The sequence below is a fragment of the Bactrocera neohumeralis genome, chromosome 6, assembly GCF_024586455.1.
Source record: "Bactrocera neohumeralis isolate Rockhampton chromosome 6, APGP_CSIRO_Bneo_wtdbg2-racon-allhic-juicebox.fasta_v2, whole genome shotgun sequence".
NCBI lineage: Eukaryota > Metazoa > Arthropoda > Insecta > Diptera > Tephritidae > Bactrocera > Bactrocera neohumeralis.
In genome coordinates, this window is record NC_065923.1 from 10,668,856 (window position 1) to 10,696,838 (window position 27,983).

A 27,983-nucleotide genomic window follows, 5' to 3' on the forward strand; every position below is an offset into this window, starting at 1 on the left:
AACTAAAACTTATATTAAAAACTTATGTGCCTAACTAACGCTCTTTCAACATAGCACGCCCCGCGCAAGTCTTCTGCTACCTGACAAGTTGGTCTGCCAAACGACCTGGTGCTGGCAAGTTCCTGCCCTCAAATGTTGATCCCAAACTCTGCACGCATGTCGTTTACGCCTTTGCCACACTCAAAGACCACAAGCTCAGCGAAGCTACTGACGATGATCCCGAAAACTACGAACAGGTTATCGCTTTGCGCGAGGAGAACCCAGACATACAAATACTATTGGCCATCGGTGGTTGGGCCTTCGGTTCGAAACCATTCAAAGAGCTCACCTCCAATGTTTTCCGTATGAACCAATTCGTTTATGAGGCTATCGATTTCTTACGTGACTACAAATTCAATGGACTCGATGTAGACTGGGAATACCCACGTGGTGCTGAAGATCGTGCTGCCTACGTGAATTTGCTGCGTGAGTTACGTGTCGCATTCGAAGGTGAGGCTAAATCTTCGGGACAACCGCGTCTGCTTCTGACCGCCGCAGTACCAGCCTCATTCGAAGCTATCGCCGCTGGTTATGATGTGCCAGAGATTTCGAAATATCTCGATTTCATCAATGTAATGACTTATGACTTCCACGGCCAATGGGAACGCACTGTCGGACACAACTCGCCACTCTTCCCCTTGGAAGCGACAACAGGTTATCAAAAGAAATTGACAGTGGACTACAGTGCACGCGAATGGGTGAAACAAGGTGCGCCCAAAGAGAAGCTGCTCATCGGCATGCCCACATATGGACGCTCCTTTGAGCTGGTCAACGAGACACAATTCGACATTGGTGCGCCGGCGTCCGGTGGCGGCAAAGCAGGCAAATTTACGAACGAAGCCGGCTTTTTGAGCTACTACGAGGTGTGTTCGTTCTTGGCAGCGGACAATACAACGCTGGTGTGGGACTCCGAACAGCAAGTGCCTTTCGCATATCGTGGCAACCAATGGGTTGGCTTCGACGATGAGCGCTCGCTAAAGACCAAGGTGGGTGTGTGGTGTTGTATGCTTCAGTGTTTTTTGTACTTATGCCGAAAAACATTATGTGATTGCAGATGGAATGGTTGAAGGAGCAAGGTTTCGGTGGCATAATGGTTTGGTCGATCGACATGGATGATTTCTCGGGACGTTGCGGTGCTGGCAAGTATCCGCTTTTGACCGCGCTCAGCGACGAATTGAAAGAATACAAAGTTGAATTGGAGTACGAGGGTCCATATGAGTCGCACGGACCACGCGGCGCCTACACGACAAAAGATCGTAAGTACAAACAGCTGTTCGCTATAATTACGAGTATTTGAAATATAATTGCCCTTGTTACAGCACATGATGTGACCTGCGAAGAGGAGGATGGCCACATAAGCTATCACAAAGATTGGAACGACTGCACTCACTACTACATGTGCGAAGGTGAACGCAAGCACCACATGCCATGTCCTGCCAACTTAGTTTTCAACCCACAAGAGAATGTATGCGATTGGCCCGAGAATGTGGAGGGCTGCCACCAGCCGACCGAAGCGCCTGCCTAAACCACTAAAACCGCTTTGCCGTCCGCAAACATACATACATACTCGTTTATTGTGTACTAACTTAGAACAAAACGTATAAATTTCGAATATAATGTGAGAAGAAGTGCAGCGAAATCGAAGCACTCAAACTTATGAACTTATGAAACACTTGTTAATACTTTTTGTTCTTTTGCTCACACCTATACATACTTATTTTTGCTACTTAGTATGTAGTTGTTACTTATAAATTTTTGCGTATGCTTCAAGTGTAACTGCCAATCTATGAACTAAATGCCCAATTTTTTCATAACCTCACTTTTGAATTAATACAAAAATTTCCGAACGAAAGAAGGAATAAGGATCAAAAACTGCTCCAAACAAATGCACATCGAGGCAAATTGCAAACAAATCGAAATTGTTAACGAATTTGCATAGTTTCTTTTCATTATTTTTTATTACTTTATATATTATAATTAAAATGAAATTGCTCCTTTCGAACGTGTTAAATGTTTAAGTACCCCCTGCTTTTTAGTGTGTAGTGCATATAAAATAATTATTTTTTAAATATCATAACTGCCAATACAAGCTGCCGTTCAAATAACTCTAACACTCTCTATTTTCAATTACTCTCTCCTCTTTCTATCCTTAAAACACTCATTATTTCTCTTCTTTCTTTATATTTACTCTTTTTTGTTTGTTGTTGTTTCTTCACCTTACAAATTTATAGAACACATCCTGTTTGTATATACAAAACTGTGATAAACATTAAGACGATATACTAAATTTCAGCTCTATTTTGCTGTGCTAATTCGTTAATATGTACTCGTATCTACTCTTCACTTCGTCTACCCGCTATCCTATTACATTCTATGCTATTCTTTGCAATTTTTTATCTTGCTGTCTTGCTTACACGTTCGAAGAATTATTATGTTTTTCGAAATTGGCGAAATTTTCGAAATTTGTAATGTAATTTATAAAAATGTAATAATAACTTTGTATTATAGTGTTATGTTTAGTAAATATGATAAATAAAACAAAAATGGAAATAAATATATAAATAAATGTTGTTTTATATCTTATACAGTTATGCAGCATTATAAAGGATGATCTAGTTCGAGGTTCTCTACTTTTTTTGAAGAAAACACACAGAAACCTCAAATTTAATGGGGAATGTTTATTGTCGTTCGAAAGAATATTCTTTGGCATTTATTTTTTGAAGATTATCTCTTTCAAATTTTGGCCGCGGCTATGTCTCAGGCGGTTCATCCGTTGAGTTCTATTTTTGATGACTCGTTCGAGCATCGACCGGCCCAAAACGTGAAATTTTCTGCTCATCGAAGTGTTCCCTCAATAAATTTATTGATTGATGGGATGTGTGAGAAGTCGTCTTGTTGAAACCAAATGAGATCACGAGCTTCAATTTCAGGCATCAAATAGTCGTTTATCATAGCGCGATAACGGTCACCATTGACGGTTATATTTTCACCAGCATAATTTTTGAAGAAATATATACCGATGATTCCCTCGGCTTACAAACCACACCAAATTGTTGCTTTTTCTGTTGCTTCGTGTACGCTACAATATTTTCTCCACTGCGTACTGCATGTGGTCTATTAGGTCGAACATTATCAAATAATGAATGTTGGGTATCAAGATGGATGATGGTATTACAAATAGTATGCTCAGTAGGTCGATTATGTTGACCAAAAGTTGAACGAAGCGCGCGAAACACATTCTTTACAGAACGTGAGTTTTCATAATAAAGTTGAACGACTTGTAAATGTTGTTTAGGCGTAAGTCTTTCCATGATGAAATGCCAAACAATACTGAACAAAATGAACATGACAGCTTGACACGACTCAATAAAAGTCTATTGAAAAAAGTACCTTTACTTGGATCATATTCTTATCTTCCAAAAACAAAAAAAAAACTCTGAAAAAATATTGTTCACGTGATAAACCTTTAAAAATATGTTAGACTCTCTTCCAACTTCAATGCACAGACAGATGTAGACTACCGAAAGTATTGCAGAGAGAATAAATTATACATGAAATAAAAATCAATGCCCGTCGAGTTGTGCTAATTAGAACTGAATCTGACCACTATGCAGTTTGGTAGGACGAGTTCAATTGCGTTTCCTGTTCCCACCAATATTAAAAACTATTTCTAAGGTAGTCGAGGAGACAGGTATTGTCAACCCTCCAATTTCATTTCAGACGAAAAAATACTATAAAACAGTTAATATTCGACTTAAACTTTTAAATACTTCTATTTGTCATATGAGGATACTGTATACTTGTATAGTATAAGGTTATATCCACCTGTGAATTTTAGAAAATCCACTTTTTTATTCGGATGTCCAATATACTCGTATATCGAAAGAAAGTATGTTTAAGAATACTTCCAACAAATTTGAAGTTAATCCAGCTAATAGTTCCGGAGATATGAGCGTATTTGAAAAAAAATTTCATGCAGTGTAATCGACTTTCAAAACTTTATAATAACATCCTGTGTATTTCACGTGAGCAGCTGCCATCGATGGCCTAACCTCATGGTGCTCAAGAGCACACGGATCAAAATAATGTGTTGTTTAGCGCTTCAAATAATGCAAGAATTTTACAAGCATAATTTGGTACCAATTGGTGAGGTGGATTGGTCACCTATTCCAACTTAGTCGGTTTCGAGGCCGTACTAAAGCCCCTGCCGTGCTGAGAGTCCAGCATCCGGCTTAATACAAGTTTTTCCCGAGACGTTGTATACAGAGTCGGTGAAGGAAATTTGGCCTGGATTGAGCCCACACGACCTTCATATATACATACATATGTATGTAGTTGCTGGGTAATAATCGAAGGAATACGACTTTTTTGGGATCCACCATATTGCCAAAATCAAACTTTTGACCAGCCCTTAGATCTTACCAGTATTCATCCATAGTAATACTATTTTTATAGAGATAATTTCAAGCAAAAAATTTTTTTCACCGCCAGACGCTTGCCTCTTGGTGATCCGCTACGGGAAAAAGGAAATTAAAAATGAATAGCCGATTTTTGAAGTAAAAAAAATCATGAAGACAAAGAAGACAATGGGGTATTGCTGACAACTTTTTAGGTGCCCGGCAAATCGAAAAGCATTCTTTACGTACCGAAATACGGAATGGCTATAATTATACGGATCAATATCAGGGAGTACAGAGAAATGTTCCCAACTTTCCTTACTACAATCATCTCGTAGGTGTCACTACCACTTCTCGAAATACTGCGCAATATTAGAATAATTTTTGAACAATTCTCTCTTGATTAAGTTTGGAGTTCCAACGTATTTTTATCCATTCTTACCATGGAACATTGGATTTGGATCACATCCCCGAACAGTTCATCTCGCAATTGATCACACCCTTGACTCATTGTAGGAAGTCATCGTTGACATAACCTAATTATTTGTTTCCTAAAGACTCAATGATAATCCCTAACGGATTAAAGTAATTGTCACAGGTTTTCAATGAGACTTTGGTATATTACCGCTACTTAGGCATGTCTTAGAGACCCACCTATATCTAGATGTATAAAACCGAATCCCTAGATGAGTTTGATGAGGTAAACTGGCTATCTATGTAAACCTCCTTTTATTTAGCCAAATGAAACATCACTTTCTAGTATTTAAGTTGTCGCATGTGATTTTTCCGAAGAGACACTTTCAAAGGAGGCATTTTCTTTACAACTGACATAATTCTATGGATATTGGTGCCCTCTTGGAGTGAAGAGCTTAGAGCTAAAACTACTGATATTGCGACAAATTTGAGAGGACTGAGAAGATTTATAAACCTTGGTTAAAGCTATGTCCAAAGCACTAATCCTTTTGAATACGCACCCTTGAGCTCGATGAATTTTATTCTTAAAACGAGGAATGAGGACTAGATTTAAACCCGAAACCTACGAAATATTTATTACTACAGGAAAGTTTAGATATCCAAAAAAGGCAACACAACGAGAAGAAAACACTTAACCCACTGTAGTCTATGTGTGTCTAAGCTTCATGATTACATTTCTGAGATGTGATGGCTTTATTAAAAGTAATAACGGTACAAAGTTCGTCAGTGTACATATTGCTAAGAATACTAGAAGTTCGTATACATATTCACCAATATAAGTAAATATTAAAAAATATTAATATTTCAATAAATAAAAGGGATATACTAAATATATGAAGTGCTCTAGTGTTAGAGAGGTTCGGACTCAGTTAAGCGCCTGTTGCACATGTTGCAGAAAACGAACTGGACGGAACCAAGGCAGGAAGATATGTGGCGATGTGCGCGGCGGCACCGGAGATACCTCCACACTTGGTTCGGTGACTTGTTGACTCTTCAGCCACGTATCGAAAACCTCAACGAAGTCGTTACGAAAACGTTTGGGAATCAGTTCTAAATTGCTGCTTTGAAATGTGTTCTGCAAGAGATCGCTGCTATCACGCAGTCCGGCGCGTAAGTTTTCGCCAAAGTCTGATTCCTGTATATTTCTGATGGTATTCTTTATTAGGTGTCCAACGCGTGGCATCGCAGTTTCCTCCGAGTTACGTGGTTCGTCTTCCAACTCTTCACTCATCTCTTGCTGGGGTTTATGTCGCCGGAAAATAGGCGCTGGCCGTAACAAACGATTGGGATGATCGCTAAACCATGAATTGGGCTTCTCGTCTGCGGAGTCATCTTCATTGCGCTGCGTTTCGCGTTTCTTATTGCCGCCAGCGTCAGCAGCCTTGCGTAGCGGCGCAGGACGCACTAAGGTATTCGCGAAATCACTAAACCAATCCAGCTGATCCGTGGAGCGACGATTACGCGCTTCCATCGATCTCCTTGGTTTATCCTTCGCAGGCGTATATGGCTGATAAATAGCGATGGTAGAGCGTTTGGGTGGTGCATGCGTCAGCATGGCCGCAGCGCGCGCCTTATCCATTTCGTATTTCATGGCAGTACGTATAAAACGCTCACTACTTGGTCCTTGTATGAGTACATCGAAAGGCAGGCTTTGTTTGCGCGCTTTACTCTGCATTGCGGCAATGCACTCCCCCTCCGAGCGTGTTTTGACTTTTGTGCCGTTACGTTTGGCGCTATCTCCGCGATTGCTTAAACGCTTGTCATACTCACACAGACACTGCTCGCCGCAATAGAAACCCAGACAGCCACATTGTTCGCACAAAGACTTGCAGCTGCTCTCCAAGCGTTGCTCCTGCGCAGGACTCTTACCCCAATATTTTGCAAGTTTGGTGGATTTCTGTTCGCGCGGCGCCGCCGTTGCGATGACAATCACCCAAACTAGCAGCAAACCCAGCGTGTAAAGCCAAAAACAGCTGTTGGACATTGTCGCGGCAGGTGACATTTTACAAGAAACGACAAAAAATTAACCGTTATTCAAATTTTTTTTTTTAGCTTTTTGTTGAACGCTCGAGCGTTTGCGTTGCACTCGACGGTTTTTTGTCTACTCAATGTTGCTGCAATGCAATTAATTGATTTTATATCGCGTTCACAATCGTTGTGTTTTGGCCAATTGCATGTTCGTCAATTATATTTTTCACGTCATGTGTACTCAATGTTTATGAATTTCGCAATTTTCATATTAATAAATATTATTGTTTATTTTCTGTTTTCGTGTTGTCTTCTCAATGCTGTCTGAACCGAACTAAGCGTTCTGCTTTGAATATGCTTTTGGCTTGGCTCGACGGAGTGTTGGAGAATTTGTCGATCCAGCAAGTTGATATATTTGTGGAATTCACATATCGTTGGCCTTAAGTTTAAATGGCTTAAGTCGATATAAGAAAAATTCGTAGTTGTTAGTTCTTCATGATTTATTAAGCTGTGAATGATGTATGGTGTCACTTGGAATGAAGTTGTTAGCGAACAACAATGTTTGATAAACAGTTGTACACTAATACATTGCTCATTTGTCTGAACCGTTGATGTCCACTTCAATTTGTTTCAATATCCTATTGCACTTTTTGTACAATGGTGTGCAGTTTATGCACCGTATTTAAGATAAGGTACTGTTTGAGGCTTGAAGAACACCAGCAGTCCGCTAAATATTTTGTTTGGTTATAAATATTTTTTTTTAAGCCAGGGAAATCCATATTCACAATATTTTTGTAAAAGTTACAAAATACTGTCTATCTAAAATATTGCAGAAAATGTTATACCCAAGCAAAAATCAATGAAAACCTTACAGCATTCGAGCGACACTCGTTATTGACACTAACTGTTCTTACAAGGTGAAGATAGCGGCAAAAATGCGATACTTTTCATACAATCATGTTCAAGATAAAAATGCATATTTAAGTATAAGGTACATAGACGTATGTATGTAAAGAAGCCAAACAAGATGCATTGTCACGTTTCTGTGATATTTCAATAAAAAAAGTGCAAGTATCTGAACAAAACTTCCGAGAGGTTCTTAAAACACCATCAAAAATGCGTTAAGAAGTCTAGCTCTTATAATACACATATTTCACCAAAAGCACATCGAATTGTTCTTATATTTTATTCATAAAAAATAAGTTACAATAACAAATTGTAAATATGTAAAACAAAAAATGCGAATTTACTTGTTTCCGCCTGAACTTTCACATGTGCAATTTATATTTTTGTTATAATTGAACACTGAATGAGAAACACCCAAACAAAATGTGTATGAATGTCACTTTTTCCCTTTTTAACGCCTCTTGCCCTTGCCCTTTTTGCCACCGGCTGACTGTTGCGCTTGTACGTGCTGTTGATGATCACCAGATTTGCCTTGACGCGTTTTCAGTTGCGGTATTCTTGTTGATACATAACGCATCACATCTTCGCGGCTACCCAAATCGGGATTGCATGGCGTGCCATCGTCATTGCGCATTTGAACACGTATGCGACCACGCATTTGTAGCTCCTTGAACCACAAATAAAAAAGTATTGAATTGTTTATTATCGTTAGGTAAGAGTTAATTTACCCTGCTGCGCTCCCTGGAGTACTGCTTGTTTTCCACAGCGACACGCAAATTGGTCACCGATAGGACATCACGTATTTCCGCATAGGTTGGATTTTCAACGCAGATGTCTTTTGGTAGACGACGTCCTTCTTGACGTGTCTTTTTACTATTTATATATGCGGGATATATGCAAATCCAACTGGAATGTGAAAGCAATTCTAGTCAGGTGGTGTTTAGCATGTGTAATATTAAGTTGTTTACCGTTCAACATCAGTATGCTTTTTGTTCGGATGCCAGTTTGTACGTACGGGTTGTGACGCAGCCATTGTATTGTTTTACTTTTAATTATATTTTATTTCAATTTATTTAATTGTAATACAGAAATTCCAAAAAATTTGCACTTTTCAACAAAAAACTGACAGCAAAACAATAATTGACAACAAATTTATTTTGACACGTTGCATATACAAGTGCTGCCAGAATGAAATTTTTTATAATTAAAAAAATTTAAGAAATCTACCATCATTTTGGGAAGATGGTTATTGTTTTGCACTAACGCCTTTGTTATGATTTGTTCAAATCCGTCTTCTATATCAAGATTATCTTTAATTGCAATTTTAGTATTTTGTTACGACAATGTTATTTTGAGCATAAGTCGAATGATGAAAAAAGCATAATCAAAAACCTTAAGATTACGGCAACTCTACTTTCCTAGCAACTGTCAAATTTTCACCAGTGACTCTCAAACTGCTTTTGTTTACATCGCAAGTGATTTGCTTGTCAAAGAATTATTTTTTCTCCATATATTTCTTTGCATTATTTTCTTCGGTCTACAATCTGTTCCAAGCAGACAAGTGTTGTCTGACAAGTCGATCAGTCGTGTGAAAATTAAGTGTTCTTAACACTCGCTAAATCAGTGTACTTATTTAAGTTATTTCATCGTTCTTAAATGCCAGTCATGAATAACATGGAAGAATTGTGCTCTATACTCGCGAAAACGCGTGATCCATCAGCGCAAAAAGAACAAGATGAGGTGATACAATTAGTGTTCATTCATTAACTTTGACCTTTTACGCACCACTTTCGGATAACTTACATATATCCAAAGTGTGCGTTTGCGTAAATTTAAATCGCCTACGCTTACGTGTATCTTCCGCTTGTTTTTTTTTGTTATCTCCTATGCAGATTCTGTTGCAGCCGTTCGCCTACATACAACAGATACCAGGCAAACAATTTCGCTCTGAATTGGCCTTGGCATTCAATCATTGGCTAAATATTCCGGCTGAGAAATTACACCAGATTGGCGAAATAGTGCAAATGCTGCACAATTCCAGTTTATTGTGAGTATTTATGTGTATTTTTAATGCATGTGAAATGCTGAACTTTAGCATACAAAACATACACTCTTACTAATTTAGTGTATGTATCATATTCAAGCGGTTTGGTTAATAGCCTCACTAGTTGGCCCTAGCATCCTAACCCACTAAATTATAAGCATGTCATTGTTAGCGCTGCAGGTGTGAGTGAGTGGTATCACCAATGTGTGTGATTAGCGGCGCCGCAGAAACTCATCTATATGTATGTGTATGAGTACAAAATATATATTTTTTGTGTATGTGCACAAATAATGATTTTTTGTTTAATATGTTGTTTATTTTTAGCTGCTATAATTTCCTTTGTTTATACGTTGCTTTTGAATTTGGCGGCTGGTTAAATTCGTTTCACACTGCGTCTTCTAATTGTTTACATTACGTTTTGTGTGTGTTGTTTTCCATTTTGGTTGTATAAAATATGTGTGTGTTTATTATTTAAATTTAAATCCAAATTAATGAATTTCTAAGAAATCCTGCTGACTTTTCGGTGTTGAAAGATGCCGCGAATTTTACATGCAGCGCACATACCAAGTTCAATTGTTTTATATTTTAGGTATGGTTGTCATGCTTAAAAAGAATTGTTTAACTGTGATTCTGGGAATTGTTGCCTGTTTGTTTGTTTGAATTGATGTACATGCATGTCTTTATTTGTCAATAATCAATTGACGCGAGTCTCGGGCATTTGTAGAAATCTGCTCTGAGTAATGTTTTTTTATACATGAGTATTTATATATTATTGATAAAAATTAATTATTCTTTATGATATACATACATATATAAAAAATATATACATATGTACATACATATGTATTTATTATTAGTATATTTGTGCCAAAAACTACAAGGAATATTTTATTTCCAATTATTTATTTATTTATTTGTTCGTACTTTAAATATTTTCCACAAAAATATCAATATTTGTCTGTAAAGCAATATGCAAATACACCCAACCAACAGTCAACGTTCTGAAAGTACGACATTCGCAACTGGTTGAATGCATTTATTCATTATTCATATTCAATATACATACATACATACATATGTACTACTGCTCCTAGTAGGAACAATAAAAACGAAGTTGCGGAAGCTGTAACAAATAATTGTACACTCTTATGTGTATGTATGTACATATGTATATATACATACATATGTAGTTCAAATATATCTCCTCGTCAAGCTGAATGAAGTATGTGTCTCATAGCAGCAGTGGCGACAACAATTAAAGCTATAAAATATGATAGGCGTCTGCATACGTTTGTGTATGGCTTCAAAATGTGGGTACTGAGCTCCATTACTACAAAAATGCCATATGAATAATAAAGAAAAACTAGCTTCACCCACCAGCTGGTAACAAGCAGGCGTGTATATGTAGGATTTAAAAAATTCAATACAAAATATCAAACCCTGAAGGGAAATTGTAAGCAGTCAAGCTACAATATGCTACTGGAGTTAAAGCCATAAAATGAAGCTTGAGAGTATAACGCAAGTGTAAGACAGTCCGAAAGCATTCAAGAATTTTCAGAAGAGTTTGGTCTGCATAACCAGTTCTGATTATTAAGGGAAGGCTTCTCAATGTTAGCATAACATAAAAGATTTAGAATTCTCGGTTTAGATGACAGTTGGTTTGCATTTTCTTCGAAACAGGACTTAGCTGCTCGCTACAAGAACAACAACAGAACCCTTAATAAATAAATTAACCACTTCGGTACGATGATCGACGGCCATGACATGAGCCACGCGTTGACTATAGTCGACAGCCAAGAATTTTATCTTATCTCTACGTTAAGCCTTTGGCACCTGCTCACAATTTCCTTGTGGGTACGTGCGTATGATAAATAATATTGCATTGAAATGTACATGCATCTATCTCCCTTAATGACTTGTTGAGGCCGTACGCAACGCATTTCAATTTTAATTCTTTGTCTTCAGCCGACTGAGCCCCCTTCGTCAATGATTTCATTGATCTGCCAGTTATGCTCACTTAATGAAATTCATATTTTGTTGTTATGTGCTGGCTGTGTGGCATGCATGATTATAGGTATGTATGTACAATTTATGTTTGTATGCATGAATATACATATGTACATATATTGTTATATAAACGCTTCGGGACGTTGGGACATTTGAATTATTCTATACACTTTGCACAGGTTCCATTTGATGACTTGTTTCGACAGCTAAGGGATTGTGTGCTTGGCATATGAAAATGACTTTTGAGTAAAAAAAAATTATGATAAAAGAAAATAATGATAATAACTTGTATCAACATGGTTTTATGCATATTTGTATGTATTTGTCGTTTAATTATTCATCGCCGTATATAGTATGTTAAGATTAGCTGTGCATTAAAGTTATACATATATAAATATGATGACTAGTACTTTCTAGGGAACTTTATAAGCTTAATTTATTAACAGGGCATATTTGACAACCTTCACAGACAGTAAATTAACACGCTACGGTTTCTTTGTTGCAATTCTGTTTTTTTTTTTTAATTTTATGTATTTAATTTCGCATTGTGTAAGGTTTTTGCTCTTTGGCAGAAATGCACATGTAAAAGTATATTTACGTACAGTAAATACGCTTTAAATGCTACTTAAAATAATTTTAGACGTTTATTGTGCTGAAAAATTAAACAGAAATGCATATAATTTTCAGAAAAAGTATTCTGGTTCACTAATCGAGGCCTCACAGTACATGCTTGAGCATATATGCATACACTTTTTTCCTTAACGTTTAATTTCACAGAAAAATTCATCAATTGGCATTCATGTTCATGCACATTTCCATACATACATATGTATGTACATGCATAGACATTTCTACAATGGCATGTAATAGCTATTATAAGCAAAAAAATCACATTCATTGGTGACAATTCAATTGCATAGCTTTTAAGTCAGCCTTTTTCTTGTGCAGCCCATCTTTATTTCTTTGCTCTATTGTTAAAAAATCTTTTCTCGCATTTATGACTCATCCATTGTTTGCTAGCCAAGTGAAAAGCGTACACACACACACACGCCCACATTTAGTTATGCTTTAGAATGCGATATGGGTGATGACCATGAAAAAATAAATTACGGTTATGATAAAAAGTAGTGTTTTCAAAATTAGTAGATACTGAAAAAGTTCTTGTATTTCATTCGTTACTTTTTCAGGCGCCTAATTGTATGCAATTTCTTTTTAATTTTTTAATTTGTTATTCTAAAATTATTTTGAAATGCTTTTTGTGTGGTTAATTTGAAATTATTGTGGAAAATATATGAAAACAATGAATAATTATTCCACAAAAAATCTACAAAAGTATATTCCACGATCGTATTAATCCTTAAAAAAAAAAATAAAATAAAATTTTTAATAAAAAAATAAAATAAAATTCCAAAAATTAAATACAAATAAAATTCTTACGGAAAAATATTGAAAAAATATTGAAAAAATTATGATTTGTAAGGAAAAATTTAAATTTTTAAGAAATTATTAAAAAAAATCTAAAATGAAACAAAATTAAAAATTTTAAGAAAATATAAACTTTGGGGAAGAAAATTAAAAGCCGCTAATCTAAAAAAGCATTTCATAATCGTATTAATTCTGAAAAAGACAAAAAAAAACAAATTTTAAAGAAAAAATAAAATAAAATTCAATAATATAAAATAAAAATAAAATTCTAACGGAAAAATTAAAATTATAATTTGTAAAGAAAAATTAAAATTTTTAAGAAAATATAAAAAAACTAAAATTAAAAATTTTAAGAAATTAAAATTTTGACGAAAACAATTAAAAGCCGCCAATCTATAAAAGTATATTCCATGATCGTACTGATTCTTAAAAAAAAAAATAAAATAAAAAAAATGTTTTCGAAAAACTAACAAAATTTAAAAAACAAAAAATTAAAATTAAAAAAAAAAATCGTAAGGAAAAATTAAAATTTGAGTACAATAATTAAAATTAAAAAATATATATAAAAAATTAAAAAAATAAATATATATAAAAAATTAAAAAAAAATATATATAAAAAATTAAAAAAAAAATTGGAAAAAAAATTAAATTTTTACGAAAAACTTAAAAGAATTTGTAATTCGATATTTCCGTAATCACTAAATACACATTCAAAATCTAACTAAAGATAAAAGATTTTTAATCCAAATAGACTTCTTGCCTACACCAGCATATGAATATATGATATATCCAGTCTTCACTGCAATCCAAGCAAAAAATGTCCTTAATCCGGCTTAAAAGCTGTCTATTATCAATCTGTTTTTTCGCTTCTACCTTTCTACTAAGCCCACTGAGCAAACTGCACACACACACACACGCACTTCTTCTGTCTTATGCTGCGCCTGACTAACTGGCTGGCTTGTTAACCAGCTGTCACTGTCGCCGACAACATGTTCCACCGTCGCTACCGGCATTCGCACACAAGTGTTTGCCAGCTTCCAGAACATCTAATATTAGCTCATAGTAGTTTGCGAAGTGAATCGGCAATGTCTTTGCAGCGACAATGCAGATGTGTGCAAGATGGCGGGCGGAAATGTGTATGTGTTGCTGTTTGAGCAGGAAGCAATGATGCCTATAGACAGACCGACTATGCCAAAGAGTTCAAAGCAATATCTAAAGACATATGTATATGTATGTATGTATATGCATACATATGTATAAGTATAGCTAATGTTGTATAAAATTTAAAAGAAAACATGTTAGGAAGGGCTAAGTAAGCTCGGTTGCAACCGAATATTTTATACTCTTGCAGCTTGCCAGAATCAAAGCCAGGGAAATACCTTAAGGTGCAAAACGTCAACCAGAGGATTGGAAGTTCAAAATGGGGGTTCAACATATTCGGTACCCAGGTGCTTGAACGTTTTTTGCTGGACTTGGATAATTCATCATAAGATGGCATACGCTAAAGGCATTATTCATGGAAAGCTTTATCGCGCTTTTTCAAAGTTTTCAGTGATTGGATTTGAACTCCTCTCTTCATTTATATACATAATTCCATATCCATCTCGATTAGTATAGGTGATATGTAAATATTAGAATACTGTTTTTAAATTCGGTAAGGCAAATTTCTCTGAAATCGGCTTGAAATGTTCCTCACGGACAGACTTTCCCGGAGGTCCTGTAGCTAGGCTTAGGGGTCAAGAGAATCTAAAAATTGTCAAAATAAAAATATCTTCGTTGTCATAAAAATAGAGTTTCAACTGTTTTACTCTCCTAATTTGTTACCAATCCGTAACTAGTTAAAAATGTGGTTACTTTGTAACTAGTGTACTCTTAAGTTAACATGAATTTTGCTTCGTAGTCAAAAAGACAAAACAAAAGCTAAAAGAAACAAAAGCACAAATCTTACAATAGCAAAAGTATGACGTTGTCGGCATGAAAGGCAGCGTTGTTGCAACGAACACATACCCACACATAGATCAGCTGCAAGTGTGAATTTTAAATTTTTTTATTATTCTCATTCGCTTTGATAGTGCGCTTACAAAAACAACTTGACATTGAGTGAATGCAAATAAAGCAGGATAAAAATTGTTGAATCCTTAATGAAATACACACATACACACACGTAGAAATATAACCATCCTTAGCACTTTGTGTAATGGCTGGTGAGTGATATGGCTATTTAAATTTAAATGAATGTATGTATAGATATTCAGTTGGAAAACCTCATTACACTTTACGGCGCTGTGTAAATGCACCAATTTATATTTTGCTTTGTTATATAATATAAAAAAGATGGCATGTCTCTACTGCAACTTTCTTTTTTATTTTTAATTTTCTTGTTTTTATTATTTTTTTGCCATTATTTCCGTGCACAATGCAGCAATGTGATTTATTTTAATTACTTAAGTAGCTGCTGCATTCCTTTTATGACACATTTCATTTGTCGCATTATTATGTCGGTCATATTTCAATTATCTTTCTTTCTTTGCTGCCATACACTGAAAGAAATTGGCGCTTGCTTGTCAAATAAACGTCGAAAGTTTTATTTTTTTGCATTTTTGGCATGCTGCCAATTATAATTAGTAATTATTATTGTTTTAGTTTGATTTCATTTTTTTGTTGTTGTTGTTGTTGTAGCGGCAGAATTTTAATTGATTTGATTTTATATATTCAATATCACTAAATTAACATATACACACTTTGCAAGCAAGCTTGCACACACAAACCTAACCACACTTTATGCGCGCTTTCCATTTCAAACCTCCCTGAGTAACAGAATTAACACACTCAAGCATTGAATGCCATTGAATGTTGTTCGTCACGCATATTTACTTAATTCTTACAGAATTGATGATATTGAAGACAATTCAATACTTCGCAGAGGTGTTCCCGTAGCGCATTCGATTTACGGAGTACCCAGCACCATCAATGCGGCGAATTATGTGCTCTTCTTGTCGCTACAAAAGGTGCAACAGTTGGGCCATCCAGAGGTTTGTATGATTTATTTTTGCATTTCTTGTTTCATTATTTAACCTTAAAACAAACTCTCTTCGGCAGGCTACCAATGTCTACACGGAACAACTGCTGGAACTGCATCGCGGTCAGGGCATGGAGATATATTGGCGCGATAACTTCACTTGTCCATCCGAATCGGATTACAAGCTAATGACCATACGCAAGACGGGTGGTCTATTCATGCTTGCCATACGTTTGATGCAACTGTTCAGCGAGAATAAGGAGGACTTCACCAAGCTGACCGCCATACTGGGCTTGTATTTTCAGATACGCGACGATTACTGCAATCTCAGCTTGAAGGAGGTGTGTAAATTAGTGTTTTTTATTAAAAGCAATTTTAATTTATTTTGGAAAATATTTAGTATACGCAAAATAAAAGCTTCGCTGAGGACTTGACAGAGGGGAAATTCGGTTTTCCCGTTATACATGCCGTACGTTCGCAGAAACATGATAAGCAGGTTTTGCGTGAGTTCTTGCTCATTAATCAAATTAGAAAAAATTCATACTTATAGTTAAATTTAAATTTAAAATTAATTTGTAAAATAGATATTCTGCGTCAACGCACTCAGGACATAGAGGTTAAGAAATACTGCATTGGTTTGCTCGAGAAGTTAGGTAGCTTTCAATATACGCGTGAAGTATTGGAATCGCTCGACACGGAAGCGAGAGCCGAGGTAATTGTAAAATTTTGGGGTTAGATCATTGAATTTACTAACCGTTAGCATTATTTACCAATTCTCCTTACTACCACCTGCAGGTCGCACGTCTGGGCAGCAATCCCTACATGGATATGTTGCTAAACAAGTTGTTGTCATGGAAATCCAATGAGAATCACACCAATCACAATGATTTGCCATCGCCGAGCAATCACAACAGCAATTAACAACCAAAGAGGCAAAAGAGGGAAACCTGAATTAACGCAACGGTTAATTCCACGCCCTCTTTTGCTGCTAAGAGTGAAATGAATCTAATCGAAGTTTTTTTGCAAAAACTTAATATTTTTTAAACTATTCAAGAAGCGCCTATTAAAACCTAAATTAAATCTTAATTTAATATCATCATATTTACACAAACAAACACCCGGAAAGCAAAAGCGTGGAGTAGAAGCATGCGATCCACAATTTCTGGTACACTCAAGCGCCTAAAATAGATTTGTAAACAAAACTAGTTATATACATATATACAAGCAGAGTTGTATTCTCGAACTAACAATACCGCACGGGCCATGTAAATAATAATATAGAAAATAAGCGGGCTTCAAAAAAAGTATCGTTCGACATTATGTATTTCGATTTTTTGAAATAACGGCATTTTGTGAATTCAACTATATTTTGTATATGTTTAGTTATAATTTTTTTTGTATTTTGATTATCATATTGTGTAGTAGTAGTAATATTAAGTTTTGAGTCCATTTACATAAAACACCTATTTTGCGCTGTTTATGAGGAAAAGTTTGTGAACAAATTTTGAATATGCAATTTGTTAAGGCATTTCGATTCTACATAACATACACATATATTGTTGTAATGCGTGTTAAATTTTTACTAATACTTGTTGAAACCATATTGATTGTAAGCAAAATAATTCCAATTCTCTTTAAGTACTCGCGTGTGTACTTAAGATTCTAAATCGATGTATTTAACTTGAATTAAGCAATGTTTTATTAAAATTTAAGAACAAAGTTATTAAAATGAAAAAGAAAAAAGAAATCACTAATTGACTTAAAATTCGCACGTTTAAAAATATATTGTTATCGTAATAACCATAAAACAAATGCATACTTAAGTACACATACACAATCACATGCACGCAATATAGTGATTATGCCTGAGGCTTGCAAAATATCGTTTTAGGTTAACTTAACTTTATAACAAATTCATTTAACTGATTTCATTGTTAAAGTATTATAAATAATGCACACCGTATTATTTTTAATTTTACTTTTTAGCTGATTTTTAGTTTGTGTAGGCCTCAGATCACTTATCACACACACAACAGCACTCACATACAAGTAAAGACTTGCAGAAATGTTTGTAAAGCATTAACAAATATTTTAAATAACAAAAGTAATTTATATGTATTCGCAATATTATATATATACATATATATACATTTATAAATGGACGCACGGCTGGAGAATGTTAACTTTTTTCAAATGAAATGCACTGCAGTTTATTGCACATTGCACCACCTAAAGTATATAAGTATACATACATATACATATATTAATTATTACATAAATAAATATATTTTTATTCATATAAGTATTAAATACTTGCTACAGAGAGAATTTATGAAATTTATGGAGTACAGCCTATTGTAAGCAAAGAAAGTAATTATGAGATTGAAAGTAATAAAATTAAAACTAATAGAAAAAATAATAATGTATGCACATTTTATTTATAAATATAATTTTGAGAGCAGAGTGTAAAAATATGCAAGTTTTAAAGGAATTTTAACCCATACTAAACACTGGCAGATCTTGAAAAATGCAAAGGTGCCTTTTTCATACGCGTTTTTCAAACACAACCTCACTTTTCGCGTTAAATCGAATATTCGTTTATTAATTATATACCGAAATGCAGTTTATGTTTATGTTTTCAATGCATTCTGTATTGTGTATTTGAATCATTTAATTACATATTGTATACATAACTAGCTATAAGTTTACATACAGTACAAATATTTTTTAGTAAACATTTATAAATTCTATTTTATATCTCACAAGTAATTATTCATAACTATATATTTACGTACTTCACATATTATATATGCGTAAATCTATATTATATATTATTTATATTTACTATATTATATGTATTGATATTATTTATTTATTTATTTTTTATTAGTATTTCATTTATATAATATTTACTCAACTTAGACAATACTTTAAAGCATATTTATTTTACATTTACTACTAACCAACAAATATAAAAATGTTTTTATTTTTATTAATTTATTTTTTTTATTCTTTTTTAATATCTGTGCAAATTATGCGACTAACTTTCTCACATTGTGCACACAGTACATGTACATGTGCATATATATTCATGTAGCAAACATTGTTTATAATTTTTTACATATTTTTTATAGTCCAACTTTGCTTTATAAGCATTTATACGTATATATGTTTTATTATTTAATTTACATAAGATATAAATAAATTAGCACAGCAGAGCACTGATTATAAATACATATATAAACACGTTGCACTATTTGAAATATTGCCACAACAAAAACAATTTGTTTACGGATATATAGGTAAATTTTGTTTAATTTCTACTACCGTTGTTTGCTTGTTCTTAGCTATCTATACCCTTAATTTTTATATTGTTAATTTAATTTAATTAAATATGCATACACACCAAGTCTAGGAAAATTAGCAAGTTTTGAATAATTTTAAATTCGTTTTTAATGCCTAACATATTCGCCCATAAATATTACATGTATAAATACATATTTTGTAGTTGTAAAATATTTAAGTGCACATATTTAGCATATATTCCTGTAATTTCAAGTTTTTTTCTCTTAGTGTAGCAGATACACATTTTTAGTTGTTAATATTAACACTTTTAATTTCTTATTTGTGGCTTATCATATAACCAATATTTAGCAGAAATGGATTAATTTTTATTGTATGTTTATATAGAGTTCAAGTTATAGTTTCAATTAGAAGTGTCATTATTATAAGCAACTCGTATACATCTGTTTATTCAATAATATTTTAATTACGTATATATGTATGTATGTATGTAGCTGTATAAATTTTATTTTTTTTTTTTATTTATCCCTAGATGCATATTTGTCTGGAGAATTCGGTTAGTTTTATTTTTATTTTTATCCAAATTGCTATTTTAAATTATAATTTATAAGTCGCTTAAATATTTATTTATATTTTTGGCTACTGTCCACCTGAATTTTCCGAAATAATTTATGGTGAAAAATTAACAGTTTCATATTTTGAAAAATATTTGGCAGAAAATGCAACGAAAATGTATGTTTATATGTATGTAAGTATGCAAGAATGTATGTATGTACAAATGTACTTGTAAAACAATAAACTCACAAGCTAACGTTATTGCTAATTCGCAGCCCTAGCGCCGCGCTCATTGCTCATCGCACTAAGTCTTAGCTAATAACCTATAAAAGTGCTTCCAATGAGACTTACCTTGAACTGGAATATAATACTTGAATTTGCATTTTCTCTTGATTATTAGATTTAACTGATTTTTTCACAAATAAAAATATAGCCCGGCAGAGAACTTTTATACAATTTCACATTCATAACCACAATTAATTTGCTCTGTGGCGGCGTATAGCGCACTCCACTTTAGCTGATTTTTTCTCACAAAAAATAAACACTTAAAAACATAGCCTGGCGGAAACTTTTACTTATTTTCGAAGCACAATACTTTTTACTATATATTTACGCTTAAAATAACTCAATCACCACAATATTTAATGCGAAATTCACAATTTTGAACTGCAATTACGAATTAGAGTGAAAACTGTTGAAGTAGCGCAAACGGAAACTAACGGAGGCGGTTGAGATGACGTTTGTTTGCTGAGTACAGGGTGCACATGCGATTCAATTATTTCCATATGCATAATTATTTAAAACATATTGAATAATTTCTTTTATTTAATAAAATTAAACAAAAACTAAAATTTATAGATAAACAAAAGTTGTTGTTTTTTAACTATTCTAAATTAATGTGTATGCATAATAAAATAATATGCCATAAAATTCAATTAATTACTTGAGCAATCTTAAACGTTTTTTCATAGCTAATAATGTATGTGAAGTATTTGTGCTTTCGCTAATTTATATTTCATTTTTCAATTTTTACAGCAGCATGCTAACGTTAGCTGAAAATTAGTGTCTTAAACTACTTGACACTCTGTGCATATTCAGCAACGCCCGGCAAGGCTTCCGCTAGCTGTCAGTTTCCGTCTCGGGAGTGTAAAATTGTGACATTTTGAAGTAATGAAAGTAAAAATAGAATTTATAATATAATGCAATAATTTTAAGTAGAAATTAGTAATGTTTTAATATATCAAAAGTTGTGCGCATTTTTAAACGTGTGTTAATTAACATTTATTGCCGGCTGTATTTATTATACAAGCAGCTTGATTTTGTGAATAAAAAAGTGAGTGTATTCGATTGTATGTGCACCGCAGGCGAATGTGCTAGAAAGTATCTGATGATTCTTAAATTGTGTGTCCAGCTGAGGCGTAGCGCTTACATTTTGCATAGTTCAAGTGCAAGTGCTTCGCAAAAGTTGAGGAGGTAAGTCACAGTATTGAAGAACAAAAACTGAAAATAAGGAATCTCATTTTATATGTGTGCATGTGCTTACTATGGTCATATATGTATGTATGCGTGTGTATTTATATGTATATTGTCTGTTTTCGCTTTTCGTTTGGCTTTGCAGTCTGCATGCAACTGCTAATATGCAGCGGTGTTAACAACAGTGAAATTGATACAGATAATGTTAATTAGCATTTAATTCTTTAACATTTTCTTCTCGTAACTTGAATTTAATGTTATGGCAGAGGCTGTTAATGAAATTTGTTAAAATATATTAAAATAATTTAAACTGATTAACTAATTTGTTGAGAAAAAAGGTTACACGTGTTATTTTGTGTTCTTACTTATAATGTAAATGTATGTAAAGATCTGTATATATGTACATACATACATATTTCATGCTATTATGTGAAAGTTTTCGGAAAGTTGAGTAGGCTCACAAGCACATAATATAGTATTTCGAATTTGTTCCAGATTCACTGTATAGCTGTTGTTGTTGTAACGGCTTTTTAGTCCCCGTTAGGGTGGTAAAGTTCAGATATGTAAGTTGTCATTGAGATCATCCAACGGTAGGCTTAGGAAACGTGTTGTTTCGATGGGATCGGGCCATAGGGAGAGGCGTGTCAGATGTGTACGGTTAGCTGGGTATGCAAAGAGATGGTTAGAGTCATGCGGAGACTCGTTGCTTGCTGGACATATATTTGGTATGTGGGTAGCGGTTTGAGTCCAAGTACGACATTTAATGAGAGGGAGTCGGTGAAGGTGTCTATAGATTCACTGTGTGTGACGGTGAGTGCATGTCTGAAGTTAGTTGCATCTGAAGTCCAGTCGGTGCACTGTCTTATATCGTCGACGAAATTAAGGAAATACCTTTTGATGTTTCTAGGAGGTGGTTTTGTTAGAAAAGCAAGCAGGGTTTGTCAAGAAAGCAAGTAGGGTTTCTACGAAATGAGCACAGCAGAAACTGCTTGGAGAGGAGTTTATTATGTTACTTAACTGGAAGCATACGAACCTCACTATATTTTCTGTGAATGGGCTTTAGAGAATTTTTCTGTTTTCAGTCCTCAAAAGAAAACCCCTGGACAGAAATTTAGTGCATGTAAACTCTTCGTGCAACGCAGCGAAAAGGAAGAACGACTGGCGCGCTGTTGTAAACTCGGTTATAATCGTGTAAGCGGTGTCTACGCCAATAAAGAAGAAGACTCTCAACTCATATTTGTATAAATTAAAGAGCATATTCCAAACCCTAAACACATTTTACGGACTAATGAAAATATTTGAAAGCTTTAACTTAAATTTCAGCCAGGTGTCTGTGTAAAAAACTATCTCCAATGCAGTCATTAACCGTTATATATTTTGCAATCTTCCAAATACTTAGTTTACGCATGAGACATGTGGTTTAGACGTCTTAGTGGTACCACCTCTAATGCTTGAAGATTTGTATTGCTATTCAACTTGTCTGGCATTCTCGCTAAGTACCGTTCCTTTGAGAGGCAATACATACACAAATGCATACAAACTTACAACTTCACTTAAAGGCAATAAATCAATTACTGCTTGGCTTTGTTAAATTACTAAGCCACTTCCAAGCAGCCAAAAATCTTCACATAAAGCTCAACTAAATATTTTGGGTTTAACCTTGCTTACACGCACTAACTAATAAATTTACGTAGGTATTACTCGCATAGCTGGCGATTCGTTTGTGGGCCGTAAATCTTCTGTGATTCTGTGATTTTCATTAGCCAGCAATGTCTGCCAGCAATTTCATTGAATATGTTGCCCAATTAAAATAATTACTGAGCTTAATCAACAGTAGTCACTAAAGTTACACACACACACACACACACACACATTCGCATAGACAATGCTGACGACTGCAGTTATGCAGCTATTTGCCGTAAACTCTGCATTTTGCTAGAATTTCAACAAGTCATCGAGACTAAAGGCCCGGCCGGTGGCGGAGAGTGGACAACAGCAGACAGCAGTGCATGCGACGCATGAGTGGGAGCAAGTTGGCTGATTTGTGCAGCCTAGATTTCGTTTGTCGTCCGACATTCGGCTGCCTGGCTGGTGTCTGCTGCTGCTGCTGGTGTATCGCTTGTCGGTGTTAATTAATTAAACAGCACTTTGACTGTTCTGGGTGGATGTTACCTATGCGGTTGTGCCACAGGTTGCTGTTGTTGCCGGTACACTTTATATGGTTGTTGCAGGAAGAGGCTCGTGTGTGGCAGGCAAGTTGATAGTATCACTGTCATGGTCACTGTCAATGCCATCGGTGTAAAGCAGATGGTATTCGTAATAAATGTTGTTGTTGTTGTATTCGATTTTATAGTTGTTCTTGTTGTTCTTAGGTCTGCTGATTGAATAGTGCTGTAACTCTAACTCTGCGCTGTGGTTGTAAATTACGCCTTTGTTGTTGTTATTGTTTTTGTATTACATGTTGCTTGTAATTGTTGTTGTTTTTGTATTACACGTTGCATGTTCTCTTGATGATGGCTCGTTAACATTCGCATTGCGTCGATGATATATCAAATCTTGCAACGCTTGCAACACGACTACTTTAGCCGGCCACTGCGTTGTTGCCACAAACGACAATGTGTGCGGTGGCATATGCTTTGTTGCTGTTTGTGACTGCTTTTCTTATTGCTGCAGTTTAATATTGTGTTGTTGTTGTTGCTTTATTGGTTGTTTTACACCTAAATTCCTCAACCTCGTCCACACCACCAGCGCCGCAGACAGCTGATTCGAGGTCAACTTGCTGGTGTTGCAGTAGTTGTTGCCGTTGCTGCTGTATCGCCTTGCCTACTTGGCGCCGTCAGTCCGTTGTCCCCGCTCATTGTCTCACTCAAAAGTCATACATTCAAATCGGCCATCATTTTGCGAAAATCATTTAGCGATCCATAAGTATCGAAATCATCACAGCCATCCAATTCACTGCCTCGTGAGCCATGTCGACTACCCGGTGCGCCTGCGCCCATATTCGTCGGCCGTGGTAATGCCAGTGGCACAGGCAACAGCTCGGGCATTACCGAATGATGTGTAATGAGCGCGCGCAACGAGGTGAACTCCTTGGTGAAGCCCTGTAAGAGCATGTGAAAAAATTTGTCTGTTATGAGCATTCCACTTCAGCACATTTCAATAAGGTTTCGTATTACGTCGGCATGTAACTAACCTTGATTTTGTAGCCACGCGGTGTACGCAGTATCAGGTAGTGTGCCACTTTGGGCGCGGGCGGTGGCACGCGCAGTGATAATGCAAAACAGCCGGGTTTGGTGCTACTCTGTCGCACCAGGAAGGCGCCAGGGCTCTGACGCGACAGCACCTCCAATGAGATCTCACGCGGAATGCCGGCTTGAAACCAGGCGGCGCCCTTCAGTTCATGCTGCTCCGCCAAGCTGAGATTGTCGAGCCGTAGCGGCGCGCTGGGCGCAAACATCTTTGGACTGGAGTTGGCTATAAGCAAAAAAGTTGTGGAATTTCTATATATACGTGCATATAAACAAATATAATATTCTCGCCTTACCACTACACGTTTCACGCAGATACTTTTTCTTATAGCTAAATTCGGTGTGTTCCTGCAAGCCTATATGCGCCGCTTCCAGCGTAGGCAGCGCGGTCAACGACTGCCGACAGGAGTCGCCGAATTTGTTGGTTATCATTTTCTCTGGTTCGCAAATGGCTTCGTTCACATAGCCGTCGGAGATGGTTTGTGATGAGCCGGAATTGAGTGAAGATGAGGCTGTGTGCACCAGGGGACGACTGTCTTCGGTACCGCGCAGCAGACCCATGCCCATTGTGAGTCGTTTGACCTGAAAAGTATCGAAACGAAAAATGGAGTAAAGCTATTAAATATAATAGCCGCCTTCACTTATTTACTAGCCGGTATTATAATTGGTGGTTATTAAAGAGTAGTTATGGATTTTTATTCGTGTCATTCTAGAATTCAAGTCAAAACCCGGTATAAACGAGGGGACGGTAGTGAGTTTCGAATTCATGACTCATCGAGTGGTATTTACTACTCAGCTATTGTATTCAGTATACATATGTATGTATGTATATGACGACCGGAAGTCGAGTCGGTTGTGGCTTCGGCGTAAAATAACGAAGACAAACCGTAAAAGTAGTCGAGAGACATTGCCAGAGATCGACAACACTCAAATTTGACTCCTTTAGTAAAAGTTCATACAAAAATTTATAGTCTCTTTGGATCCTGCTTTAAGATCAAAAAAAATCCGACGATTGGTTGCATCCAGTAAGTTCCTGTGTTTATTTTAAGCTAGAGCTAATTTTCACTTGAAGTATTTACTAGTTTCTTGGCTCCTTACACCTGAAGAACCGATGCATCACCGCGATGAATAGAGAACCCAGCTATTTTGTAAAATTAATCTACTCTTCTTGTTATTCAGTCTTTTATCCTCTAATTTATTTTGACTGAAACTTTCATGCCTCCTGTTTAACCCCTGATCTACCAACCATTTGGCTCAAAGCAGGAAAAAGAAGTGCGAATGTTAAATGAATGCCACTAAACCAGTTCGATTTCTCAGTTTAAATGCAAATAGCGCCTCCAGCGGTTTTAATTCGAGTACTTAGCATCTGCAGCTGCAGGTTCAGTTCGAACTTTAGCGGCGAAATTGCAAAAGTTTTAGCGTGTCAAATTCGTGGTTAACCACAAACGCAGCAAAACTTTCGCACCCAGTAAATCTATTGCGTGTGATTTGTTTTTAATTTTCCTGCATTTACCGAACTACGAGTAAATGAATTGATTTGACGTTGAAATTAATTAAAGTGTTGGGTTTTCGTTGTTTAGTCGGTGCTTCATTGCAGGTGCGAATTCGCTGAATTTATTCTGAAGTTGATAGTTGATAACGGTATAATGAAATAAATACGAATTCCACAGTAAATCATCTCTAATTGTACAAGTTCTGTAAGAGACTTCGTGTTAAGTTCAAGTTGAAGCCGACTAAAGGGATGCAAGAGTCATACAATGTCATAAATGTAAAATGAATACAATGGTTTATAGAATATATATATTTATTTCTTTCTCTTTATTGGCGTAGACCCCGCTGACGTGGTAATAGCCTAATTTCCAACAGCGCGCCAGTCGTTCTTCCTTTTCGCTGTTTGACGTCGATTGGAGAATCCAAGTTTAGCCAAGTTCTTCTCCACCTGGTCTTTCCAACAGAGTGGAGGTCTTCCGCTTCCTCTGCTTCCCCCGCAGGTACTGCGTCGAATACTCTCAGAGCTGGAGTGTTTTCATCGATTCGGATAACTTGATCTAGCAAGCGCAGCTGCTGTTCCTTAATTCTCTGAACTATGTCAATGTCCTTGTACATTTCGGAAAGCTCATTGTTCCATCGGCTGCGGTATTCGCCGTTGTCAATGCGCAAAGGACCATAAATCATCCACAGAACCTTTCTCTCGAAAGCACGTAACGCCGACTCATCTGATGATGCCATCGTAATGTCGTCTGCGCTATATAGCACGACGAGGATGATGAGTGACTTGTGGAGTTTGGTCTTTGTCCATCGAGAGAAGACTTTACTTCTCAATTGCCTTCTCAGTCCGAAGTAGCACCTGTTGGCAAAATACATATATGCTGCATTGCTGGTTCCAAGATAGACGAAATTATTTGGGAGCCAAGTCGCGAGTGCTTGTCTGATGACAGGGAATATTTCGTCTTACCTTCATTCACTACCCATTTGCTTCGCTTCCTTATCAAGGCTGGAGGAAGCAGAACTAATGGCGCGTTGAGGCCAATGATATCAATATCATCGGAGTAAGTCAGCAGATGTACAGTCTTATAAAAGATTGTGTCTTCTCTATTCATGCCTCGAATTATTTTCCCCAGCAGTAGATTGCAGAAGTCGCACGATCGAGTTGACTTGGCTGAAACCTCGTTTGGTAACGAACGGCTTGGAGAGGTCTTTCCCGATCCTGATGGAGCTTTTGGTATTGCTCAATGTTAGTTTACACAACCGTATAAGAGTTGCGGGGAAACTCTACTATATAGTCTAAAGATATGATTCCCTGAGATAATAAGAGTTCTCCAGATCTGCGTAAAACGAGATTAGTCAGTTAGCAGTAATATAGAAAGAGTAATTATATAAAGCTCCTTCTATGGAAAATATTTACAGACAGAGTCGGATCACTTAAAACATTGGACCAATATGAATTGAAAACTAGAGACGTTGAAAAACGATTTTGCATGTCAGAGATGCTGTACGAACATTACAAAAAGAAGTCGTTTTGCGTCTGGTGAGGAAAAATGGATCTATACAACAATCTTAAACGCAAAAAGTCATATGTGAAACCTAACTAACCAGATATATTAACGGCAAAGCCGAATATCCAT

General features: G+C 35.7%; 5 protein-coding genes across 6 annotated transcripts in view; 2 read left to right on the plus strand and 3 right to left on the minus strand.

The window, feature by feature from the left end:
* The window catches only part of LOC126762542 (probable chitinase 10), a 53,693-nt gene extending 51,210 nt beyond the window's left edge, over window positions 1–2,483 (plus strand). The window contains exons 9-11 of the mRNA XM_050479372.1: window positions 55–1,025; window positions 1,094–1,295; window positions 1,359–2,483. Of these exons, the coding sequence (XP_050335329.1) occupies window positions 55–1,025; window positions 1,094–1,295; window positions 1,359–1,564 (1,379 nt within the window). The 3' untranslated portion in view covers window positions 1,565–2,483. The remainder of the gene's footprint in view (window positions 1–54; window positions 1,026–1,093; window positions 1,296–1,358) is intronic.
* A 3,096-nt stretch (window positions 2,484–5,579) lies between these two features.
* LOC126762547 (uncharacterized) lies at window positions 5,580–7,439 on the minus strand. Its single transcript, XM_050479378.1, has one exon. The coding sequence runs from the start codon at window positions 6,910–6,912 to the stop codon at window positions 5,776–5,778; it is 1,137 nt and encodes a 378-aa protein (XP_050335335.1). The 5' UTR covers window positions 6,913–7,439; the 3' UTR covers window positions 5,580–5,775.
* Window positions 7,440–8,045: 606 nt separating this feature from the next.
* Window positions 8,046–8,931, minus strand: LOC126762560 (signal recognition particle 19 kDa protein). The gene is made up of 3 exons (XM_050479394.1): window positions 8,753–8,931; window positions 8,513–8,690; window positions 8,046–8,451 (listed from the first exon to the last, which is right to left on the minus strand). Exons 1-3 carry the CDS (start codon window positions 8,815–8,817, stop codon window positions 8,236–8,238), a joined length of 459 nt encoding a protein of 152 aa, XP_050335351.1. The 5' UTR covers window positions 8,818–8,931; the 3' UTR covers window positions 8,046–8,235.
* A 343-nt stretch (window positions 8,932–9,274) lies between these two features.
* LOC126762549 (terpene synthase) lies at window positions 9,275–18,701 on the plus strand. Of its 2 annotated transcripts, none has more exons than XM_050479382.1 (7): window positions 9,275–9,524; window positions 9,677–9,831; window positions 16,184–16,292; window positions 16,360–16,620; window positions 16,680–16,782; window positions 16,864–16,991; window positions 17,075–18,701. In XM_050479382.1, exons 1-7 carry the CDS (start codon window positions 9,441–9,443, stop codon window positions 17,198–17,200), a joined length of 966 nt encoding a protein of 321 aa, XP_050335339.1. In that variant the 5' UTR covers window positions 9,275–9,440; the 3' UTR covers window positions 17,201–18,701. The 2 variants fall into 2 exon arrangements, with proteins under 2 accessions (XP_050335339.1, XP_050335338.1); XM_050479381.1 differs by having other exon boundaries at window positions 9,277–9,524; window positions 16,148–16,292.
* A 1,513-nt stretch (window positions 18,702–20,214) lies between these two features.
* The window catches only part of LOC126762548 (EGFR adapter protein), a 72,241-nt gene continuing 64,472 nt past the window's right edge, over window positions 20,215–27,983 (minus strand). Inside the window, exons 4-6 of the mRNA XM_050479380.1 lie at window positions 25,155–25,440; window positions 24,804–25,084; window positions 20,215–24,711 (exon numbers count right to left, since the gene is read on the minus strand). Coding sequence (XP_050335337.1) covers window positions 24,484–24,711; window positions 24,804–25,084; window positions 25,155–25,440 — 795 coding nt within the window. The 3' untranslated portion in view covers window positions 20,215–24,483. The remainder of the gene's footprint in view (window positions 24,712–24,803; window positions 25,085–25,154; window positions 25,441–27,983) is intronic.

Coding starts and splice junctions, on each gene's coding strand:
- LOC126762547 (XM_050479378.1), bottom strand. CDS start 6,912: ATGTCACCTGCCGCGACAATGTCCAACAGCTGTTTTTGGCTTTACACG.
- LOC126762560 (XM_050479394.1), bottom strand. CDS start 8,817: ATGGCTGCGTCACAACCCGTACGTACAAACTGGCATCCGAACAAAAAG. Junction 8,691..8,752: donor AAGCATACTGATGTTGAACG/GTAAACAACTTA, acceptor TTCACATTCCAG/TTGGATTTGCATATATCCCG. Junction 8,452..8,512: donor ACTCCAGGGAGCGCAGCAGG/GTAAATTAACTC, acceptor TTGTGGTTCAAG/GAGCTACAAATGCGTGGTCG.
- LOC126762549 (XM_050479381.1), top strand. CDS start 9,441: ATGCCAGTCATGAATAACATGGAAGAATTGTGCTCTATACTCGCGAAA. Junction 9,832..16,147: donor CTGCACAATTCCAGTTTATT/GTGAGTATTTAT, acceptor TAATTCTTACAG/AATTGATGATATTGAAGACA. Junction 16,783..16,863: donor ACATGATAAGCAGGTTTTGC/GTGAGTTCTTGC, acceptor TTTGTAAAATAG/ATATTCTGCGTCAACGCACT.